The sequence below is a fragment of the Tamandua tetradactyla genome, chromosome 1 (assembly GCF_023851605.1).
Source record: "Tamandua tetradactyla isolate mTamTet1 chromosome 1, mTamTet1.pri, whole genome shotgun sequence".
Taxonomy (NCBI): Eukaryota; Metazoa; Chordata; class Mammalia; order Pilosa; family Myrmecophagidae; genus Tamandua; species Tamandua tetradactyla.
The window spans coordinates 22,319,807-22,344,105 of NC_135327.1; the positions used below are offsets into that span (position 1 = coordinate 22,319,807).

General features: G+C 40.2%; 1 protein-coding gene across 2 annotated transcripts; it reads right to left on the bottom strand.

Moving 5' to 3' along the window:
- Positions 1–38: 38 nt before the first annotated feature.
- Positions 39–23,901, bottom strand: TBC1D20 (TBC1 domain family member 20). Of its 2 annotated transcripts, XM_077112047.1 has the most exons (8): positions 23,687–23,899; positions 16,213–16,398; positions 14,547–14,627; positions 5,074–5,260; positions 4,804–4,905; positions 3,697–3,838; positions 2,536–2,723; positions 39–2,307 (listed from the first exon to the last, which is right to left on the bottom strand). In XM_077112047.1, exons 1-8 carry the CDS (start codon positions 23,754–23,756, stop codon positions 2,052–2,054), a joined length of 1,212 nt encoding a protein of 403 aa, XP_076968162.1. In that variant the 5' UTR covers positions 23,757–23,899; the 3' UTR covers positions 39–2,051. The 2 variants fall into 2 exon arrangements, with proteins under 2 accessions (XP_076968162.1, XP_076968165.1); XM_077112050.1 differs by lacking the exon at positions 3,697–3,838 and having other exon boundaries at positions 4,836–4,905; positions 23,687–23,901.
- Between the last annotated feature and the right edge of the window lie 398 nt (positions 23,902–24,299).

The following is a 24,299-nucleotide window of genomic DNA, read 5'->3' on the forward strand; positions in this document are numbered from 1 at the left end:
TAAGTGATGGATAAGGGCAGAATGACAGAAGACGGGACTAGTAACCACATATGGCTGTTTATTTCATACAGATCTCTGTACAAAATATTTACACATATTCTTTACAGAATAAGTAAACCACCTGAAAGTAAAAAAGATAATGCTTTCTTCTCATCGGCAGCAAACTTTCTTCACATTGTTAGGCCACAACATAGACAAATGCCACTTGCTTCCTTGGATCTAAAAAGTAGCTCTGGGAGTGTGACCACGTCAACTTTTCCTATCCCTCGTGGGTTCTTTCAGTATTGAAGCAGGACGAGTGTCTGTGGCAGGAGGGGCATATGCTGCTGCCCATTTGTAAAGAGGACAAAGAATTTCTGCCACGTTATCTCCTCTGGATCCTGGACGCAAACCTACCATGAACCTTCGTCCTTCGTCCTCATGAACCTACCACTTTCTAGGATAACACATCTACATAACACTCACCAAAGTGGGCTCCTGCTATTGAAAAGGATACATCACTTTGCTCTTGTTCTGGTTTTAAAGTGCTTAGTGTAACTTGGTGTAGCCACCTCTGCTGACCTCTCTGGCTCAGCCACTGCCTGGCATGCGCAATGCCCTCCACGCCGCATGGGGCAGAAGTGGGTACAGGTAAGAACATTAAGGAAAGGATGGTAAAGTGGAGTTTTTCTGGCACATTCACTTAAAAAACACCTGCCAAGAGAGAACAGTGTCTAAGAGAGACCAGGAAACTAAAGTACATGGCTACTTCATACCATACACCCCATTCTTTTAAAGCAGCAAAAGGCACTTCTTAAAAAGCCAGAGTTGATCTGAAACAAACCTGGTTTTGCTTACAGGAAAAGTTGTCCCAGAGGACCAAGAGATCCACTTTACTCCATAAGGTCTGGAAAGCCCCTGGGGGACCTAGCTATTCCAGGCTCCACCAAGCTCTTTTGGCTGCAGTTTGTCACTTTCTGGGTGCTGGCAAGTTTCCAAAGGCATTTCCAACCAGGCAACAGATACCAGTATTTGAGGGATAAATCAAACCCAAAAAAACAATGCCAAGATAGTGAGTGAGGGCCTATTTCAGAATAGAAGGGTGATTTAAGGAAAAGAAAAAGGAAAGTCAGTGGGGAAGTGGGCACTTTGGAAGTCTACAAATAGCAACTCTGGCTAAAGCAAAATGTTAAAATAATTGAGTAGAAAATAAATCTTAAGCCTGACAAGCTCATCCTCCTAATGATAACTATTTTCCCATGAAGGAACTATGATTTTGAAAGTGAGGGTACTTTATATGTTGTATGCATGTAATTCTAAAAATAATAATAAAAATGTCTTTTATAAGCAATATCATGTAGTTTGTGGGAAAGAATAATGAGGTTAAAAGGGGGGGGGGGCGCACACAAAACCAAACTGGGTCTGAGCCCTAAAAATTGTCATTCATTCCCATTTAACTGGAAATGCTCAAGTAATTGCTAGACTAAAAATAGAATTTTACTAGTAACCTAGTCACGTTTTTGTTTTCTGACCAGCGATGGAGCTGCTCTGAGAGGGCAATCTTGCTCTTAGGCTAGATTGCTTTGTCTTCCTGTTTTATTCCCAAGATCTGACTTCTATTGCAGCAGCTCCTTCCTTCTTTGTTCACATGAAGCAGAGAGAACACAAGAAAATGCAAGGAGGGCATTCAGTGGCCCAGGTTACTTACTATTGGGTAGCTAGGAGGCTCTCCAGTAACCAGGGTAGCCCAGGCCTAGCTGATTCCAAAGGTAGCTAGGACTAAAGAAACCAATGCCTCCAACACAAGGGGAGGCAGCAAAAAGCTGACTCAGACACCCACTCTGAGAGGGAAAAAGTTCTATTCCCAGGCCCCCAAAGGCCCTCAGTGCAGGGGGCCTGGTATTGGCCTCTGAAGCAAAGGCAAACCATGGACAGGCAGGCAGGGAAGGGTGGCAGGAATAGAAAACCCTGGACAGAAACCCTTTTAATAAAGGAAATTCTACCCCCTCCTAATCCTTCCATGGAAGGGTGAGATCTTAATGTAACATAAAAGGAAGTGTCCTCTCTGGTTTTTAGGGAAACAGCTGCAACTGAAACTTAGGGGCCCACTCCAGGGCACTTTTCACCACAGCCAAAGCGGCCGCTCCAAGTGCCACCGTCAGCCCCATCACGGCCAGTTTCACAAAGCGGTTGGTCCTTGGTTTGGTCAGGACATCTTTCGTTCGAGCCTCAGGCCGCAGAAGTCCCCGAAACCGCTGCCGCAGCACCATATCAGGCCTCTGCTGGGCTGATGCCAGCTCAAAGTCTTTGAAGGTAGAAGCAGCTGTTCTGCAAGGGAAGGAAACAAAAAGATGGGAATGGTATTAAAGAAGAAAGAAAGAAACACTGGACTAAATAGCATAAGGACAAGCCACCCATGGCTCAGAAAGCTCTTCCTGATAAAGAGCCGTGAAGTCTAAACTGGGAATTCTGCTGACATAAGCTTAGCCTGATCCTCCATTACTTCTGCTCATTTACAAATGTTCCCCATTCAGTCGGTGCCTCAGCCACACTCACCTCTCAGCTTGCTGGTGGGCAGCTGCCTCCCGAGCAAGTTCAGATGGGGGAAACTGAACAAAGAGGTCCCCTGCTCGACTGATCAGCGTCTCATAGGGCAGGTCCTGAGGGATCTGGGATAACAGGTGGTGGACTGATGCCATGTCACAGTCACAGTCCAGGACTTCCTGCTCACGATACAACACAATCTGCAGACAGTAAGGCCTTGCATCAGAAGCCCAGAACACACAGGGCCTTTGCTTGGCTATACACTTTTCACTCTTCCTAGAGATGAATTTAAAGTGGTCACAGACAAGGCTTATCCCAAGTTTTCAGCAAACTCTTGTATCCATCTAGGGAGTAAGAATGTACATACTTAAAGTGCTTCTCAGCTACCCTTCCTGTTAGAGGCAAACTTTTACCCCATAAAGTGGAAAGGCTGACTGAATTAATATCTGTGTCATTCCAGGCACACTTTTCTGCTCACGTGACCCTCAACATCTTGAAAGAAATGAAGTAGATTCTTTTAGAAGGAGGAAAGGGAGAGGAATTATTGGATATCTTGGAGCTCTAGCACAGAAATGGCTCAAAGCAATAGAAAGAATGGTTCTTGCTTCCTTTACAGAACTTTTTTGACCACTGTGCCTCGGAGTCACAGCTGCAGAAGGGGCATGAAGTCTTTCCCTGAGGTCTCCCCAACCCTCTACACTTCAGGCTCTTCTAATAACTGGAATCCCTACTCTCTACCACAAGCCATCTCAATTTTCTATCGTAATACCAGTTTTCTTCCTTTCTTAAACCTGCAGTTCGCAGTTGGTACTACCGTTTCCCTAGTTGTTTTCAACAGCAGGACACAGTTTCAGGAGATGTCAAAAGGAACTCTGACAATTCACAATGCACATTAGTATTTCAAAGGCACAAAAGAGTCAAGCAGTAAAGAAATTTGTTTAACTTTAACAGCATTTCCCAAACTTACGTATATACAGAACTTTTTTTTCATGATATCCCCATTAACACTGCACAAAATGGTATCCAGGGTCATTAGCCTGGGAAATGCTACACAGACCCTCAGATCCGGTAATTTGTATCTTTCCATAATCTCCAAGTTTTCCTTCAAGGAAAATGACCTAAGCTGGAATGGGTGGTGGTGAACTGAGCTGCTGGTTCACGGCCTGTACCTACCACAGCTGCAAAGTAAATGGGCATCAGTGGGTGGCAGGCCAGGAAGAAGTCATATAACCGCACGACATGCCGGAAGTCGGACAGGACATGCCCAAACCAGGTGATGAGCCAGCTGAGGGCAAAGATGGTCCCCACCTCAGCACTAGGAGCAAAGGAAATCCAGACATTAGGTCCCCTGCTGGGTCATCTCTTCCCTCTCTCTGGGCCTTCTTTGTCCTCAGTGCTGGTGAAAAGGAAGCATTTGGAAAATATGCTTTCTAAAAATTCTGTTCAGAAATCTCAGCATCTTCTCCCTTCAAAATTCTAACAGCATTAAAATGTACCCATCATTAGGACTCTGATACCACAATGTGGTCGTGGTTGCCTTTTCTCACTGTTCGTCTCCTAATGGCTAAGAACTGTCAACTACAGGACCAGGAAATACTTACTTTCAGAGAATGGTAAAATGATTTTCCTTCTGAGAAAATCATACCCTTTTCAAGGGCAAAGGCATAGTTTTACAGGTATGAGAACACAACCATATTATCTTTTTAACCAACATGAGACCACCGAAACACTTTAAACACAACCATAATTGAAAAAACAACAAACAGCAACCTGAAGCACTGGCCAAGAACGCATCTCCAACTAAACAGAGGAGGAGGGAAAAACATGAGATTTGCAAAAAAATATTTTCTTTTTCTTGGTTCTTGGGAAATGAAACCACTTATAGATGGTCTTGTCTTTCTCTTCTCTGACTTCAGTAGGACTTTGTATTTCTCTTGTGGCAATAACCTCAAAATCTACTTTGGCATACTTACCTTACCCACTCTCCCCATTAGATGTAAACTCCTCAAAGGCATTGCTGTGTCATCTCCTATATTCCCCAAAGAGTAGGACACCCAAAAAGTGCTCAAAGATTTTATACAGAACTGAATTATCCAGAGAGCTGGTAACTGGAAAGGAGACTCAGAAGAACTTAGCACTAGTCAGCATAAGATGATGATGAAATTGAGCTAGATATGTGGAGGAAGGAACGAAGGTTAGGAGAGTTGAAGGTGTCTCTGTGTGTGTGTGTGTGCATGTGTGTATATGCATGTGTACATATAAATGTAGACACATATATACCTCTGCATGAAGTCATGGAGTTCTGGATTCACCTGGTCAATGATGGGCATCAGATAGTTTAATATATGCTTGGTGTTGTCCATTGTTGGATCCATGAAATCTCTGGAGGGAGACAATTTTAAAAGCTTGATCAGACCAAAGACAAATTAGATTGGGGTGGGGGGTGGAAAGAGATTCAGACCACTGAAAACACTAACTAGGAAGCAGGAGTTACTGCCACGGGGTGCTGAGGAGCTATCCCCATTCTCCTATGTGCCTCTGCATTAGTACCTGAGGTGGTGGGTGGACAATTTTTCTACCAGGGATGCTGCCAGCTCCTCGCCCACCACCAGGAGAAATGTCACCACGATGTCATGGTAGCCCTGGTAGTAGTGTAGCTGAGGGTTGCGCTCTAAGATGAGGAGGATGATGTCAATCAGGTCTTCCTGGAGCCCTTCCCTTTGTTCAGTCGGCATGCCTGGGAGGGAGGAGAGACAGCACACCTGAATATGCAAGCGGCCTAGTACCTAGAAGGTTAGGAAGAGGGCCAGCAATGGATTTTCTAAGGAAGTATCCAAGAAAAGATAATGAACAAAGCTCATCTTTTGCCCATATTTATCCCACCCTTTTCAGATAGGCATAATTAAAAAGATTAAAATAAAAAAGAAAATGAAATAAAGTACTGTGTATAGGAGAAGTAACGAAAGTAATGAAGTAGTAAAAGAAAGTAATACAGTAGTGGGAAAAAACTAAAACCCTATTTGAATTTTCAGTAGAAGAGTGGGGAGGTAAGTCTAGGAGAACATCAATGGAAAGGGAATGTGAAACTACATGGAAAGTTCAGCCTACAGAAGGAATATCAGACTGACAGTATATAAATGGAATAGGAATAAATGGAGAGCAGTTTACCTCTGGAGAAAAATGGGAATTATGTGTCCTGTGTGGTCTCACCAAAACAGCAGGATAAATAAAGCAGACCAGGTCACAGGTATATGCTTTTATCAAAACCAATCTAGAGGTGAACTTCCAGGGAAGATGGTGGAGTAAGGGGCTCTAGGATTCATACTTCCTCCAAAACAGCTAATGGACAGGCAGGAAGTGTCTAAAACAACTGTGCTGGGATTCCAGAGGCCAGAGGTGAACTGTACAGCATCCAGGGAAGAGGCAACAGGAAGAGGGTGAGAAACTGCAATAAAGAACTGTGCAGACTGAATGAAGCTGAATGTGAGAATGATGGAGGAGGGCTGGGTGCACAGATAAAATCAGAAAGAAAGACGATAAAGCCTGAGACGGTATAATCTAGGAATGCCTAGAGTGTATAATGATAGTGACTAAATGTACAAATTTTAAAAATGTTTTTGCATGAGGAAGAACAAAGGAATGTCATCACTGCAGGGTGCTGAAAATAGATGGTAATTAATATTTTAAAATTTTACCTTATGTGTGAGATTAAAGCAAAAAATGTTTATTTGGTACAAAATTTATATTTTGACTACTGCATTTCCTAATATAACTTAGGTAGACAGCTTAACTGAACATCATAAGTACATGGAACCTTAAGTAGGACATGAGATTTTGTTGGTTTGTCCAGAGTGATACCCCAATAAATCCCAGAGTAATTTGAACAGTGAATAAAAAAGTATTTGCAAAGTCCCCTTGGAGGAATGGTGAGAAAGGGGGAAAATTCAACTTCCCCAATTTGAATTCTTGATATTCTCACAAGCAGTGAGGACAACCAAAGCTATAGGCTGAACCCCCCAATCTTGGGGTCTGTTCATATGAAACTTAACCCCACAAAGGATAGGTCAAGCCTACTTAAAATTAGGCCTAAGAGTCACTCCCAAGAGAACCTCTTTTGTTGCTCAGATGTGGCCTCTCTCTCCAGCCAAAACAAGCAAACTCATCACCCTTCCCCTGTCTACATGGGACATGACTACCAGGGGTGTGGACCTTCCTGGCAACGTGGGACAGAAATCCTGGAATGAGCTGAGACTCAGCATCAAGCGATTGAGAAAACCTTCTCGACCAAAAGGGGGAAGAGTGAAATGAGACAGAGTGTCAATGGCTGAGAGATTCCAAACAGAGTCGAGAGGTTATCCTGGAGGTTATTCTTACGCGTTAAATAGATTATCACCTTGTTAGTCAAGTTGTAGTGGAGAGGCTGGAGGGAACTGGCTGAAAATGTGGCGCTGTGTTCCAGTAGCCATGTTTCTTGAAGATGACTGTATTATGATATAGCTTTCACAATGTGACAGTGTGATTGTGAAAACCTTGTGTCTGATGTTCCTTTTATCTACCTTATCAACAGATGAGTAAAACATATGGAATAAAGATGAATAATAAGGGGAACAAATGCTAAAATAAATTTAGAGTGAAATGCTGGTGATTGGTGAGGGGGAGGGGTGGGAGTATGGTATGTATGAATTTTTTTCTCTTTTCTTTTTATTTCTTTTTCTGAATAGATGCAAATGTTCCAAGAAATGATCATGATGATGAATATGCAACTATGTGATATTGTGAATTACTGATTATATATGTAGAATGGAATGATTATAAAAAAAAAAGAATAGGTTTGTGTGTGTGTGTGTGTGTGTGTGTGTGTGTGGCTGAGGGGGGCAAAGCGAGGGGAGGTTGTGCATGGCTGAGCATTGATAACAGTTTTTGCTCTGCAAATTCAGATTGCTGGGTTCCACCTCTGGCTGATGTTTCAGCCTGTCCCAGAAACAGATGGCCACAGTCACTGTTCTTGACCCCAACAGGGGTGAAGGCTCTGGAAGTTTAAAGACACAGTGCCTCCTAAGGACTATGGGGAACAGCTTGTTGAAGGGTGCCATCTGCTGGGCAGGCCTGAAAAGCACAGCTTTGGAGAGTCATCAAAAAAGGCTTTTGGGAAAAAAAAAAGCTTTTGGCATCTTTCCTGACCCTCTCTCCCCAGGGCTCTTTGGAGCTGGTCTGTGCCTCCTTTATGGGTCCTTGGCCCTGTTTTGGCTAGGAAATAGTGACTTGTGAAAAAGTCCTCTCCAGGGTGACCACCCTCTCAGAATTTGCTTTCCAGGCAAAAACAGCTATAGGCAGTGAAAGGAGTATTTAAAAAGCTATAGAGGCAAAACAAACAGAACAGATCAAAAATGTGGAGAAGGAAGAGAGGAAAGGAAGCTTTTTCCTGGGCAGTGAAATAAATGCAAAAATAGTATAATCTTAAAAACTGTACAACATATCCAGGGTAAGATTCAGATGAAAAAGAGCTGAAAAAAACTGATCAATTAAACATGAGCAATTCTAAAGGTCTAGAAAAAGTTGAACCAAGTGTCAAAGAAGAGCCTCAACGCAAAACCAATCAACAATAAAACATTAGGCAAGAGAGAGAAACTGACCTTCAGAGAAAATTCATCAAGATAATCAGATGTCAGTCATCAGCAAAAAATTTACAAGCTATACTAAGAAACAGGAAGATACAGCCCAAAGCAACAAACAGAAACTTCAGAGAAGACACAGAAATTGGAATAACTAATCAAAAATATGTTCAAGCAAATCTCCTAAATCAGCTTAAGGAGATGAAAGAAAATATGGTTAAAACAAGAAAGGCTATTAAGAAGAATGTGAAAGTATGAAAAGAAACAGAAATCATGGGAATGAAAGGCAGACTAGAAGAGATTTAAAATACACAGGAGGGCGACAGAATGGTGGCTCAGTGGGAGAACTACTGCTTGCCATGCCGGAGATCCGAGTTCGGTTCCTGATGCCTGCCCATGTAATAAAATTTAAAAAAAAACATTTTTTTTAATGATCATGGTAATGAATATACTACTACGTAATGTACTGAGCATTGTACACCATTGTACACCATACACAGAATGTCTGTATGTTAAGAATGTTCACATTTATATATTGTTTTGGTTTGATAATACAAAGTAAATTTTAAAAAATACACAGGAGGCATACAACAGCAGATATGAACAGAAAGAAGAAAGAATCAACAAACTATAAGAACTCTTACAGAGAGAAGAACAGAGAAAAGGATGGAAAAAATTGAACAGGATCTCAGGGATCTGCATGACAGCACAAAGCACACAAACATATTCCCTTCCCAAAAGAAGAGAAAGGAAAGGGGGAAAAAGGAAAATCTGAGGAAATAATGATCGGAAATTTCCCAATTCTTATGAAAGACACAAATATACATGCCCAAGAAGCACAAATGATCCAATAAATAAAAAATCCTAATAGACTTACTCTGAAGACACATACTAATCCGAGTGTCAAATGCCAAAGGTAAAGAGAGAATCCTGAAAGCAGCAAGTGAAAAACAATTCATCACATACAATGGAACCACAATAAGATTAAGTATTGATTTCTCATCAGAAACCATGGGGGCAAGAAGGCAGTGGTATGATATATTTAAGATACTGAAAGAGAAAAACTGCCAGCCAAGAATTCCTTATCTGGCAAAACTGCCCTTCAAAAATGAGGAGAGTAAAATCGTGGAATTGTAACCCATGTCAAACTCTGAAATCTGTTCTACAACTAATTGTGGTGCTGTGCTTCGATATTTATAGCTTTTTTTGTATATGTGTTATTTTTCATAAAAAAAAAGGAAAAAGTTGATTGTGATGATAAAAAAATAATTAAGCCCTCTAACCTCCTATATTCTGGAGCAGCTGGAAGGAAAAATATGAGAGGATCATATGGTAGCCCACGACAAACTCTGGGATCTGTCCTGTAACTACTTGTTGAAGAGTGCTTTGAAAACGACTGCTTTTTTATTTCTGTGCTTTGTATATATGTTATACTACACAATAAAAAAAAAGTTAAAAATAAAAAAAAAAGAGAGAGTTTAAAACAGTCACAGATAAACAGAAACTGAGAGAGTTTGTCAACAAGAGACCTGCCTGACAAGAAATACTAAAGGGTATTCTCTAGTCTTGAAAGGAAAAGACAAGATAGAGAGGCTTGGAGTAGAGTGTAGAAATGAAGATTATCGGTAAGGGTAACTAAAAGGGTAAAAAGAGAGAGAATAAAAAAGACAGGACATATAAAAACCAAAGGACAAAATGGTTGCAGTAAGTACTGCCTTTATAGTAATAACACTGAATGTTAGTGGAAATTCCCCAAAAGACATAGATAGGCAGAAGGTATAAAAAAGTATGATCCAACTATATGCTGTCTACAAGAGACTTGCCTTAGACCCAAAGACTCAAATAGCTTGAAAGCGAACAGCTAGAAAAAGATATTCCATGCAAACAATAACCAAAAAAAGAGCTGGGGTACTTATACTAATATTGGACAAATTAGACTTAAAAAGCAAAACCGTTATAAGAGACAAAGAAAGACACTAGATACTAATAAAAGGGGCAATCCACCAAGAAGAAATAACAAAATAAATATTGATTCACCTGACCACAGTGCTCCAAAATGCCTGAGCAAACACTGACAAAACTGAAGGGAGAAATCCACAATATAGCTACTAAAGCTAATAAAAGAGTTCAGCAAAGAGGCAGGATATAAGATCAACATGCAAAAATCAGTGATGTTTCTATATACCAGTAATGAGCAATCAGAGGAGGAAATCAAGAAAAAAATTCCGTTTAGAACAACAACTAAAAGAATTAAGTATCTAGGAATAAGTTTAACCAAGGATGAAAGGACTTGGACACAGTAAACTACAAAACACTGCTAAAGGAAATCAAAGAAGACCTATTTAAATGGAAGGATATTCCATGTTCATGGATTGGAAAACTAAATATTAAGGTGCCAATTCTACGCAAATTGATTTACCAATTCAACACAATCCCAATCAGAATTCCAACAGCCTCATTGCTGGTGGAAATGTAAAATGGTACAGCTGGTATGGAAGGCAGTTTGGCGATTCCTCAGAAAACTAAGTATAGAGTTACCCTATGATCTGGAAATCCCACTACTCAGTACATACCCAGAAGAAATGAAAGCAGGGATGTGAGCACACATTTATAGACCAACATGAACAGCAGCATTAGTCACAATTACCAAAAGATGGAAACAATCCAAGTGGCCACCAACTGATGAATGGATGTGGTACACACATGTGATAGAATATTATCCAGCAGTGAGAAGGGATGAAGTCCTGAAGTATGTGACAACATGGATGAAACCTGAGGATGTCACGTTGAATAAAATAAGTCAGACACAAAAGGACAAATATTCTATGAGCTCACTAATATGAACTAATTATATTATGCAAAATCACGGACGTAGAATGTAGAATATAGGTTACCAGGAGATATCATGAGGCTAGAGAATGAGGAATAGTTGCTTAAGATGTGCAGAATTTTTAACTAGGTTGAACTGAAATGAGTGAAAATGGAACAGAGGTGATAGCAGCACATATTGTGAGTATAATCATACAGTGCTGAACTGTGGTTGATAGGGAAAGTTATCATTGAATGTATAATTCAATACATCTTGTGGATGATGACTATGATTAATAGTAGAAATATAAAAAACTTCCTCCATGAACTAGAACATATATACAAAATTATCACAAGAAGTTAATAATAGAGTAGTATATGGGAAAAACCACACCTACTGCAAACTATGGACTATAGTTAACAGTAATATCTTAACAGTCTTTAATCAATGGCAGCAAATGTACCACACTAATGCTAGGGATCAGTGACACAGATGATAAGGGGTACAGGATGCTTTGGGTATTTTCTTTTTCTTCTGCTTCCTGGAGAAATGAAAATGTTCTAAAATTGATAAAGTTGAATGCACAACTATGTGATGATACTGTGAGCCACTGGTTATATATTTTGGATGGATTGTATGGTGTGTGAAAATATTTCAATAAAATTGCTAAAGAAAAAAGTTCCAACAGCTTACTTTGCTGAAATGGAAAAGCCCTCTGTCAGATTTATTTGGAAGGGTAAAGGGCCCCGAAAAAACAAAAACATTTTGAAAAAGAATGAAATTATGATTTCATTCTTAACTTCTTAAGAATGAGCTTCTTAACTTTAAAACATATTACAAAGTTACCGTGGTCAAAACAGCATGATACTGGCATAAAGACTGATATATTAACCATATGAACTGAATTGAGAGTTCCACGACCAACTGATATTTAACAAGGCCAACTGATATTTAATAGGTTTCTTCAACTGGGACGGGAATAGTCTCTTCAACATGCAAAAGAAAGAAAGAGGACCCTTATCCCACAAAAATTAACTCAAAGTGGATCAAAGACCTAAACATAACAACAGGACCATAAAACTCCTAGAAGAAAATGTAAGGAAACCTCTTCAAAATCTTGCGGTAGGCAATGGTTTCTTAGAATTTATACCCAAAGGAAAAAAATATTTGGAAACCACACAATCAACAAGGATATCTGGAATATATAAAGAAATCTTACAACTTAACAATAAAAAGACAAACAACCCAATTAAAAAATAGGTAAAAGGGGCGGACCCCAGTGGTTCAGCAGGCAGTGTTCTTGCCTGCCATACCGGAGTTCCCAGTTCACTTCCCAGTGCTTGCCCATGCAAAAAAAAAAGGGTAAAAGGCTTGAACACACATTTTTCCAAAGAAGAAATACAAATGACTAAAAAGCACATGAAAAGATGCTCAACATCACTAGCTATCAGGGAAAAGCAAATCAAAACCATAATATCACTTCACACCTACTAGAATGGCCACTATTAAACAGAAAATTACAAGTGTTAGAGAGGATATGGAGAAATAAGAACACTCACTCATTGCCGGTGGGAATGTAAAATGGTGCAGTCACAATAGAAGACAGTTTGGTCACTCCTCAGGAAGGTAAATATACAATTACCATATGATTGGGCAATCCCACTACTAGGTATATGCCCAGAACTGAAAGCAGGAATTTGAACAGAAATTTTCACAGTGATGGTCACAGCAACATATTCACAATTGCCAAAAAATGGAACAACCCAAGTGTCCATCAACTGATGAATGGATAAACAAACTGTGCTATATACATACCATAGAATATCATTTAGCTATTGGAAAGGAAGTCTGGATGCATGCAACAACATGGATGAACCTCAAGGACATTACGCTGAGTGAAATACACCAAGTACAAAAGAAAAAATATTGTATTATCTCACTTTTATGAACTAATTATAATAAGCAAATTCACAGAGTTAGAATCTAGAATTTAGGTTAGTAGGGGATAGAATGGGGGTAGAGAATGGGGAGCTGATGCCTAATTTGTGTAGAATTTTTATTTAGGTTGATTGTAAGCGTTTGGAAATGGAAGATGGTGATGGTAGCACATTATTGTGAGTATAATTAACAGTGCTAAATTATGTTTGTGAATGTGGATGAAAGGAGAAGTTCTGGGTTGTATATGTTACTAGAATGAAAGTTAGAAGATAAAATCTGAGACTGTATCACACAGTGAACGCTGCTGTGGATATGGATTGGGATTAATAGTACAAGAACATTCTTTCATGAATGATAACAAATGTATAACACTATCACAAGGTGTTAATAATAGGATGGCATACAGGAAAAAATACATCTAATGGAAACCATAGATACAGTTAACAGTAATATTTTAATATTCTTTCATCAATTGTTACAAAGGTACCACACTAACAAAAAGTGAAATAACAAAGGTGTATACATATGGGAGTGTATTTTTTACATGACTTTTCTGTAAACCTATAACTTCTCTAACTAAAAAAAAAACAAAAACATTATACTAAGTAAAGAAACCAGATGCAAAGTACTATACAGTATATGATTCCATTTATATAAAATGTAAATATAAATAAATTTATAGTGACAGAATTAGCTAAGTGGTTAAGTAGGGCTGGGAAAGGATAGAGGGATTGAGAGTGACTGCTAAGACGTATGGGGTTTTTCTTTTTGGAGTAGTGAAAATGTATTAAAATTGTGGTGATGACGCACAACTCTGTGATTGTACAGATTATAAAAGCCACCGATTATACACTTTGGATGGATTGTAAGGTATCGCTATAAAATTATACATCTCTATAAAATTGCTTAAAATAATAATAACAGCAAAAAACAAGCTGGTTGGCTCCTGGCCACACAGGACTCCCCAGAACATCGCAAGGGAACAGGAAAGCCCTTTAACAGACAAATTCAAGCCAGAACACAGAGACTCTTAGCTGGTTCCTTTAGCAAGTCTCTCCTCCTTCATGGTCCTAAAGGTGGACGTGCCAGAGCAGAGGAAAAGAAATGGATCACAAACATGAGGTTTGCTGCCCTGTTTCTTTCATTGTGAAAATTAAGACAATGGCCATTCTTCTCCTTCTTCCCGGCAATGGAGAGGCGAATTCAGGAACAGACTCTATAAATATGCAGGAAATGGCCTCACTTCCAGGCCAAGGCACCCAGTATATGTACATGCCTATATATCTATATTTATATATCTAGTCAATTGAAGACAGTAGTAGTTCCTGTTATTGCTCAGTTCTAAACTAATCTGCTGACACTAACAATCCCCACAAAATACTTCTGTGGCTCTGAAGGAAAAATAAACAAAACTTTTTCCTTATTCAACTTCAGACCAAAATAAATTATTTTTGGCTCAGGCTTTTACACTGGGGATCTGAAAGTAAGGCATCAACAAAATTTTAACCTAGCAGATGGAGAATACTAAAGGTGTCTGAAGAGGCAGGTTATACCTGACAGAGCAGCCTCCAGAAACTCCCTAGGGTTGGCAAGCACCAGCAAGTGAGTGCAATGGGGACAGAAAACCCTATTCTGAATGTGGCAAGACAGGGAGAGCTTCTTACCAGGAGGGAAGCGTCGCAAAGACCGCCTGACATCCAGTAGCACTTGCTGGTAGTCCTTGCTCATCTGCCGTAGGTTCTTCTCTACAGAAGAAAAGGAACACATTACTGCAGGAATGTCTGGAAAGCTAGATCAGGACCAAAGCATTCTGGAATGACATAAAAGGCTTGGAGGACACACCTCAACTTTTCCTGAAGTAGGACATGACTCGTAAGACAACATCTGGAGGGGAATCCCTAGTTTATTTCCAAACACATGCTGTTTCATGCAAGTCATGATGACTGTAAAAGGAGGGCACACCAATTGTCCAACAGGCAATACAGTGTGGTGTAAAGAGTAATGGAGAAGTCAGGAGACCAGGCCCCACTGCAGGCTGCCATAACGTGCAATACTGCAGAAGCGTCATGAATTTCAGTGTCCACATTTGTAAAATGGGGACTTTCTCTTCTATATGTGTTCTTGGGTTAACATAAAGATTGAATAAGATCACGGATATGGAAACCACAGACCACGGACAAAACTTACTGTAGTAAACCAGGGAGCACAGAGTGGTTCAGAAATGAGTATTAAGATCAATTCACATAAAGAACTTAACGTTTCTCTCTTGATCCTAAAACTAAGACACTACAAAGAGGGAATATGCCTGTATTCAGCTAATAAACCCAATACATTATGAAAATAGAGGCAGTCTTTAGCTGTTATAGACAGGTGTGTTTCTCTCACAACTGAAATCAAAAGCTATCAGAGACCTGTGCAAAACCCCACCTCCCCAAGACTTCATTTTCTAAAAAACATGAGAAATTTGGAATCTGATAGAAGAGTATCACTTCAGGCTTTAGAGTATGAATATGACAATACCTTTTCCTTACAACAAAAAGCTGACAGCTCTGAGGCACCTAGTTCCAAAGATAATAACAAGTGGCAACTTAGACCTCCTGGGCTTCACACTGTGCAGAGGCCTTGTTTTAATCATTTCCACATACCGTGCATACAACAGGAACTCAGCTAATATCTGCCAGATGAATGAAAGCTAACTCCAGCACCTGGCATTTTGCCATATATAGCAAGAATGCAATAAACATTTGTTGAGTGAACAAATGGCAAAGTGGATTATTATTAGTATTATTTTGCATTGTATTCCAAAGAATTTCTTTCACTACATGGGCCTTGAAATTTAGTTAAACAACAACTTTTCAAAGAAGTACGGAATTTTGGGATTGGAAAGGACCTCGGTATTCCCCAATAAAAAGGTATTGTTTTTGTTTTGTTCTTATTTTAAAAGACCTTAGAGATATTATCTATCCCCCTAGCCAGTGTTTATCAAAATGTAGTTAATCTGCATCAGAATCAGCTGGGTGCTTATTAAAATACAGATTCCTGTATTTTAAAATACAATCCACATAAAATCTAGACTAGAATACGCATTTTTAATAAACTGCCATACTTAGCCAATACTTTAGTCCCTGAGGAAAGCCCATTACGTTTTAAAATAAATTCTACATATCAGTTTGGCCTTATTTTTAAGAAAGCCCAAGCATATCCTAAAATGCTTTAAATTTATTCATCTACACTTGGTTAGAAATGAGCATCAAAAATCAAAAGATGCTGGAATTCTTGTCTCCCCGTCCCCTAGACAAGCTCCCCTCATGGAGCCCTGCTCCTCATTACCTAATACAGGAGGTGGGTCACTGGTGTTGATGTTGAGGAGCTTGGGCCACACTTTTTGCCTGATTTCATCAGTCAGGAGCCCGCCTTCGCTAATAGCCATGCGTCTAAGGGCAGCCACATCAGCGGGATCACTGTTCAGAGCCTGGTGTATCTCTGCCACTTTCTTTTTCCTCTTGCTGCTATAATCTACAAAACAAAAGAGAAAAGGCATTAGGCACATACCTAAGATGTATATTTTCTGCTTAGGGCTCTATCTATTTGGTTTGAAGTACAAGTAGGTACTTGTACCACAGACAGACAGCTCTGAGATCGCCTGCTTGCATAAAGTCAAGGGCCAGATGCACTATTAATTTCAGGCTCAGTCCACTAAACTTCACCAGAGGGGAGTATGTGCAGATGGTAAATGCCCAGCGCTCAAAGAGTCTGCTGCGGGTCTGGCTAGTCTGAGAAGGTATTACCAAAGGGTGTACCTACAAAGGATTACCAAAGGGTGTACCTAAAAAGGACGGGGATTGAGTAGGGCATGAGATTTTGGAGGTTTGTCCAGAATGATATCCCCATAAATCCCAGACAGATTTGAACAGTGAATAAAAAAGTATTTGCAAAGTCCCCTTGGAGGAATGGTGAGAAAGGGTGAAAATTCAACTTCCCCAAGTGGAGAAATCTTGATATTCTCACAAGTAGTGGGGACAACCAAAGCAATCGTCTGAGCCCCCAATCTTGGGGTTTGTTCATATGAAACTTAACCCCACAAAGGATAGGTCACGCCTACTTAAAATTAGGCCTAAGAGTCACTCCTAAGAGAGCCTCTTTTGTTGCTCAGATGTGGCCTCTCTCACGACAAGCAAACTCACTGCCCTCCCCCTGTCTACATGGGACATGACTCCCAGAGGTGTGGCAATGTGGGACAGAAATCCTAGAATGAGCTGGGATTCAGCATCAAGGGATTGAGAAAACCTTCTTGACCAAAAGGGGGAAGAGTGAAATGAGACAAAATAAAGTGTCAATGGCTGAGAGATTCCAAACAGAGTCGAGAGGTTATCCTGGAGGTTATTCTTATGCATTATATAGATATCACCTTTTTCAGTTAAGATGTAATGAAGAGGCTGGAGGGAAGTGCCTGAAAATGTGTTCCAGTAGCCATGTTTCTTGGAGATGATTGTATAATGATATAGCTTTCGCAATGTGTGTGACTGTGAAAACCTTGTGTCTGATGCTTTTATCTACCTTATTGACAGACAAGTAAAACATATGGATTAAAAATAAATAATAGAGGAAACAAATGTTAAATTTAGTAGATTGAAATGCTAGTGATCAATGAGAAGGAGGGGTAAGGGGCATGGTATGTATGAATTTTTTTCTCTTTTCTTTTTATTTCTTTTTCTGAATTGATGCAAATGTTCTAAGAAATGATCATGATGACGAATATAGAACTATGTGATGATATTGTGAGTCACTGATTATATATCAAGAATGGAATGAACATATGGTAAGAATGCTTGTGTTTGTATGTTATGTTTAGTAAATAAATAAATAATAAAAAGGATAAGGAGCACTAAAGAGGTTGGAAGGAGGGGCAGAGCTTGAGGAGAGGAAACTCACAGCCCTTTCATTTGACAGTAAATAGACTGATTTAAAAAAATTATGTAGCTATACTAGGTGCAAGGCACCTAGCTCAAATTAATGTAAACTGGAAGGTGGGTTAAGCTTTAGAAGGGTCAATGAGCAACTGTCCTCAGCAATGTTAGTTCTGACACAACAGTATACAAATTGTGTGCTGGTCTGAAAAGATGTATGTCCCCTAGAAAAGCCGTGTTTTAATCTAAATCCCATTTCATAAAGGCAGAATAATCCCTATTCAATACTGTATGTTTGAAACTGTAATCAGATCCTCGTCCTAGAGATGTGATTTAATCAAGAGTGGTTGGTAAGCTGGATTAGGTGACAACATGTCTCCACCCATTCGGGTGGGTCTTGATAAATTTCTGGAGTCCTATAAAAGAGGTAACATTTTGGAGAATGAAAGAGATTCAGAGAGAGCAGAGCAGAACAACATAGCCATGAGAAGCAGAGTCCACCAGGCAATGACCTTTGGAGATAAAGAAGGAAAATGTCTCCCGGGGAGCTTCATGAAACTGGAAGCCAAGAGAAGCAGAGAGGAGATGATGCCATGTTTGCCATGTGTCCTTCCACTTGAAAGAGAAACCCTGAACTTCATTGGCCTTTTTGAACCAAAGTATTGTTCCCTGGATGCCTTAGATTGGACATTTCTGAAGACTTGTTTTTTTTTTTCAATTTTTTTTTTTTTTTTTTTTTTAAATGGGCAGGCACCGGGAATCGAACCCGGGTCCTCGGGCTTGGCAGGCAAGCATTCTTACCGTGGCCCGCCCTAAAGACTTGTTTTAATCGGGACATTTTCTCAGCCTTGGAACTGTAAACTAGCAACTGATCAAATTCTCCTTTTTAAAACCAATCGTTTCTGGTATATTGCATTCCGGCAGCTAGCAAACTAGAACAAATTGTTTCCATAATGAAACTGCATATTAATACAAATAAAAGTTGGTACCAACAGTCCCAGATAGCCACGAAATACAAACCAGATAAGCAGATGTTTGGAGTCATATACAACTACAAGTACAGACAGGAAAATAACTTAGGTAACTTTTTACTTAGTCTAACCTGTTCTACTGGCAAGACTTGTGTTTGCCCTGACAACCTAGCAGGGTAACCATCTGTTCCAGTTTGTCCAAGAGAATCCTGGTTTACATCTATAGTCCTAGTGTAATTATTCATAGCAAACCTCTTCTACCAGCCACACTCTCAAAGAATGTCCCAGTTTTAAGGCTAAATTAAATGGTTACTGTAACTAGAAAACATGATAGATAAGTTCTAATTTCTTCTGTCAGTATAGCACCTAAGTAGTCAAATGATTTTTCTGAGGTGCTTCAAGTTCTTGGCTCAGGTTTATCCTTCCGTCTGTCCATTCACCTGTCCATTAGTCCATCCTTCCATTCATAAGTCCAGAATTTATTGAGTGTCAAAAGACGAATATAACTCACTCCCAGCCCTTAATTAGCTCACATTAGGGAGGAATACCAACAATTATTATACAAGATACAATAAAATCATGTAGGGTTAGGAAAGTCCAGAGGAAAGAATGACTGACTACATTTGAGACAAACAGGCAAAAGCTTCACTGAGAATATTTTCTAGCACCTTCTTAAAGACAACTTTGCCACAAAAAAAAAGCACACGCAAAAAAAAGAAAAACAAACAAACAGAAGAGATGTATTGGGAGGAGAATATTCCAAGCAGTGGGAAGAATATGTGCAAAGATCTTGTCACATCAAAGAAATGCCATGTTCAAGAAACAGAGAAATTCTGTAAGGCTGGAGTATCAGGTAAAGGGAGAGAGTTGAGGTTGGAAGGACAGTAGTAAATGAGATAGAAGCTTTATCCTGCACACTGGGGAAGCCACGGAGGGATTTTACTTTGGGCCTAAGGGCCCTCCAAGAAAGAACAGACTGTCTGCTTTCAAGGAGAGGTTGTAGACACCCAGAAGACAGAGAAAACTTTCTATTTAACAACATATGCAGAGACAAAATAAGAGCAGGAATTGAGCTAATTTCTAACAACAAAAAGATCTACCAGATATTTTAATTTTATTTATTCTTTTTTTAAAGAGAATCCTTGCATTTTCCACACATCATAAATTTAGAGAATTTAAATGATAACATTGAATATTACTTGATATAAGCTGTTACTTAAAATCTTGTTAACCTATTTCTTAAGAGTATGGAAAATTTTCCTCAATTTGTTTAGACAATAATTTTCTCCCCACCACCCCACCCCCACACTTTCTAAACGAGCTCAGCAATACCTTAATAAATCTGGGGGAAAGTAAAGCCATTGCTTGTTTCTGGGGGAAAAGAGCATGTTTGCAATCAGCTGGATTTCCATTTGGCAAATAATCTGCTAGAACGTTAACTAATTCTGAACTAAAACCACAGCTCCAATACTTATTTCTCTTAAGACTCTGCTCTGTTTCTATTTTTAATCCTGCATTTCAAGATTTACTACTATCTTTTCATTGTTGGCACTCTGTGGCACTCAATAAATATGTGCTGAATAGAATAAAAGACTCAGCAGAGCTATTGTTCCTCTGGAAAATTATGGCCTATGATAAATAATGATGTTATTTTCCCCACACTACTGCTACGAATATGCTCGCCATAGAACTCTAAATTCATTTGAAGACTCTCTGTCCTGTTTCTAAAGCTACCAGTGCTTCCCAGAAAGTAAGATGATTTTCAGATGTGGATTTTAGCTACTGTCCATTCAAGCCCCAAAATACCACCGTTCTCAACCCCACAGTACAGTGATTAAATGTTAATGGCAGTATAATAGTGTACCATATTGTAAATAATAAACTATAGTTAATAGTACAATTATAAAAATGTTCTTTCATGAATTGTAACAAATGTACCACACTAATGCAAGGCGTTAACAACAGGGTAGTATATGGGAATTCTGTATTTTATGCATGATTTTTCTGTAAACCTACAGTTTTTCTAATAAAAAAGAAAAAAGTTTGATGGCAGCTGAGGAAGGTACGTCAAATAAGCCACCAAGCCATCCACCCCACCTTGCAAGTATTTCACTGTATCTAATGTGTAGGCTCTCATCGTGACATAAAAAAGGAAGAGAAAAGGGAAAACTCAGGTGAGCCAAAGATGTATAAATTACAGAGATAAAGTTAACTGCTAGGCTACATAATGAGGGAGAAAAGAGTAGCAGTGTCAAATGAGCAACTAATTTACATATCTTCTCATCTCGGAAAGAGAAATACCACAGAGCTATTTATTCTTGGGATGCTCAGGAAAGATTCAAATTAATGCTATGTATTTTATTTTCTTATTCTTTTTTTGTATGCTGTATGGTGGGGGTCACATTTCATTCTTTTTCTATTTGAGTATCCCATTATTGCAACACCATTTGTTGTTGTTGTTTGCTTGCTTTTCCTTTGTTTTGCTTGTTCGTTTTTTGGGGGAAGTACATGGGTTGGGATATCTATTTTATTTTAAAATAAGTTTTATATCTGGATTTGGGGTTGAGGCTTACATTTCCAGACTGAGACTGCTCTATCTGGGCTTGGGATAAAAGCTCACATTTCATCTGAAGTGGCATATATGCAATTCAAATCCCCTGAATTCTTTCTTCTACAATTTCTTTACTGCCTTTCTTATTAGAGAGGTGTATTATGCATTTCAAAGCTGCTATCTTCCAAATTTCTTTATAGTAGAGGTCTTAGATATTATAACGAGGACTGAATGAAATGATTGTCCCATGGTTGACTGTAAAATATAAGACTCTTCTATAAATAAATTTCCTGATGCCTGGAAAGTAATTCATTCAATAAAGCAGTAGTTCTTAACAGTTCAGATAAAGTAAAGATGGCTGGAGCCCAGTTATTGCCTCAAACCTCTCCTGACTTTGGGTACAGAACCCAGGTAAGGACTTCTGCCTCCTCAGAGCAACAGGTACCTCTAACAGCAACCGGCTTGGGCTCTTACTAGTTTCCTGTATAGGGAACAGGCAATGACTAAAGAAACCACTAGAAGTTTTTCCATATCACCAAAATAAAAGTGATTTAGATAAGGTAAATGGTCTATATGCAATAATGGAATCTTATGTGAGACTACAAACTACCATATTGATATTTTATTTAAGCTTGCACATCAAGAAAACGTCACAGTCTTTAAACAGAAGTTAGACTACATAATCCTGGCCTTAATCAAAACAATGAAAGAGCTAGTCAAAGAGAGAGTAAGAGATCCTCCCAGACAAACATCCTCTTACCCCACTGATTTCCCGATGCTAACACTGAAAACTGACTGCAAAATTTATGCTTGAACTTGTATCAAAGAAAGACAATGGGAAAGGAAAATCTTACTTTTACCTTCGGTAAGGTGCTTATTAAAAAAACAAGATAAAACAAATAAGTCTCTGTTTTGGGTGGTTCTAATTAGTTTCAACAAAACAAATTAGCAGAGATTCATTACCTGCTTAAAACATAAAGATAAGGACATATCTAGAAAGACTGCTTTACCCCAACAATGGAGAAAAATATTCTAGACAGCAAATCAATCTGATCATAAACTGTACAAAGGAGGGCTTCTAGTATTAGTAACTTTGACAACACTAATATGACTAAAAACAAGGACAAAAATAAAAAAAGTCATCTCTAAATTCCTCACACTCATAGACGTCTAGTCTAGCAACCTAGGCACAGCTGTGAGCAACAAGTCACAAGCACCATACTGCTTGGACACTGACTATTATGCCATGAGGGCAGATGTCACAAAACATCAGCAAAAGGTTATAATGCCAAAGGGCCCATAGAAGTATATCGGAAGTCAGCTCCACCTCCATCAGGTCACAGAACGGAAGAAAAAGGAAATAACAGAGAATGAGCTCAGAGGAAGATGTGGCTAACAGATGTTTCCTCAAAGCATTTGGGTTGAATAGGCAGTGGTTCTATTATGGGCACCACCCATGAGAGGACAGGAAAGTGGAAGGCCACCTTATTGCTTCCCAAGGGACATAAGATTATTGTAGTTGTTATACGGCGAATATTGAAGGTTTTTTCATGTACTTATTGCATGTAAAACATGTCTGGAAACAATGCACAACAAAAACATGATTTCACACAAATCACTGCTTAAAATGAAACTAAGTTAAAAGAAAAAGAGGATCACCTTCTAGACAATTAAATAAACATTAAGATAGGTGGCAAACGATAGAGGTGGAAAGTAAATTAGTAGTGGCTAGGGGCTGGGGAAGGGGGAGTGACTGCTAACGGGTACAGGCATTCTTTTTGGGGCCACGAAAATGTTCTGGAATTAGACAGCGGCAATGGTCATGAATATACTAAGAATCGCTGGATTTTATATTTCAAAAGACTGAAATTTATTACCGAAAAAATTTTTAAGTGACAAATGGACATCGCGTTACGTCACGACGCCAATATATGAATGAAGTTTGAGAAACCTGCCTTACAGCAACAGCGGAAGCACCAGGAGTCTGGCACCAGGAGTCTGCGGACGTGGCCGGGCTGTCTCAGGCCGGGGGTGAGGCCTGGGCTCCCATCTCAGTGAGATGCGATTCTGCCACCACCGCTCCTCTAGCCACCTCAGCCTCCGCCCGATCCCCCACTTTCAAGTCCTCTCCCCCTTTCAGACCTGACTCGGGCCCTTCAGCCTTTCCCTCCCCAGCCGCGCCGACCCCCGCCCGCGGCCCTGGGCGCGTCCGCCTGCGTGTCCCAGCTCCGCTGCCTCGGACCCTCCAGCCAGCGGCCCCTCCCATGCCACCTCTGTCCCAGGCGTGCTCCCCCCTGCCTCTCAGGCCGCCCCTGCCCCTCAGGCCATCCTCGCAGGCCACTCCTGGACGCCCCGGCCCCACCCGGCTTCCGTACCTGCCTTCTCCGCGTCCCTGGGCCAGCGGCTGGAGGCAGGACCATCGCCCTGCGCACTCCGGAGGGCCATGCCCCGGGGGCCCGGGCCCGGGCCCGAGCCCCGGATGATAGCAGAGCTTTGAGGAGACGCAGCTGCGACGGCAGAACCCAGCGCCCACTTCGCGAAGACAGGCTCGGCGCCTTCGGCCCACCGCGCGCAGGCGCGTAGGCGTTCCCGTGCGGACCCCGCCCCCGCGCAGGCACGTGACTTTCCCCTAAACTGGGGCGACGGCGCTCGCGCAGGCTCCGTGAGCCGAGGGGACCGGGAGAGTTGAGTTCAACTCAGCTGTAGAGTTGTGCTCTTGCCCGAGTATGTTTAGGGCCATATTTTGTCATTTATTTTGCTTTTCTTATTTGTAGAATGGTGCTGCTGAAAATAATAGTACCGAACTCTCAGGGTTATTGAAAAAGTGCTACCAAACGTAGTAAATAGTCCGCAATTATGATTCCACAATTATGAGCTATTATTTTTTGCTTGCCAAGCACTTTTAACTCTTACCTCACCTCTCCACAACTCTTGTCATTATACTTGGCGACTTCGGGACTTAGCGTAAGCAAACAGCTGCGGGTGGTG

Excerpts from the sequence above, each read along its gene's own strand:
- TBC1D20 (XM_077112047.1), bottom strand. The coding sequence starts at position 23,756 with ATGGCCCTCCGGAGTGCGCAGGGCGATGGTCCTGCCTCCAGCCGCTGG. Across the intron at positions 4,906-5,073 it reads TTGTCCACCCACCACCTCAG|AGATTTCATGGATCCAACAA; the intron begins GTACTAATGCAG and ends GTCTCCCTCCAG. Across the intron at positions 2,724-3,696 it reads CCATTTACTTTGCAGCTGTG|ATTGTGTTGTATCGTGAGCA; the intron begins GTAGGTACAGGC and ends TACTGTCTGCAG.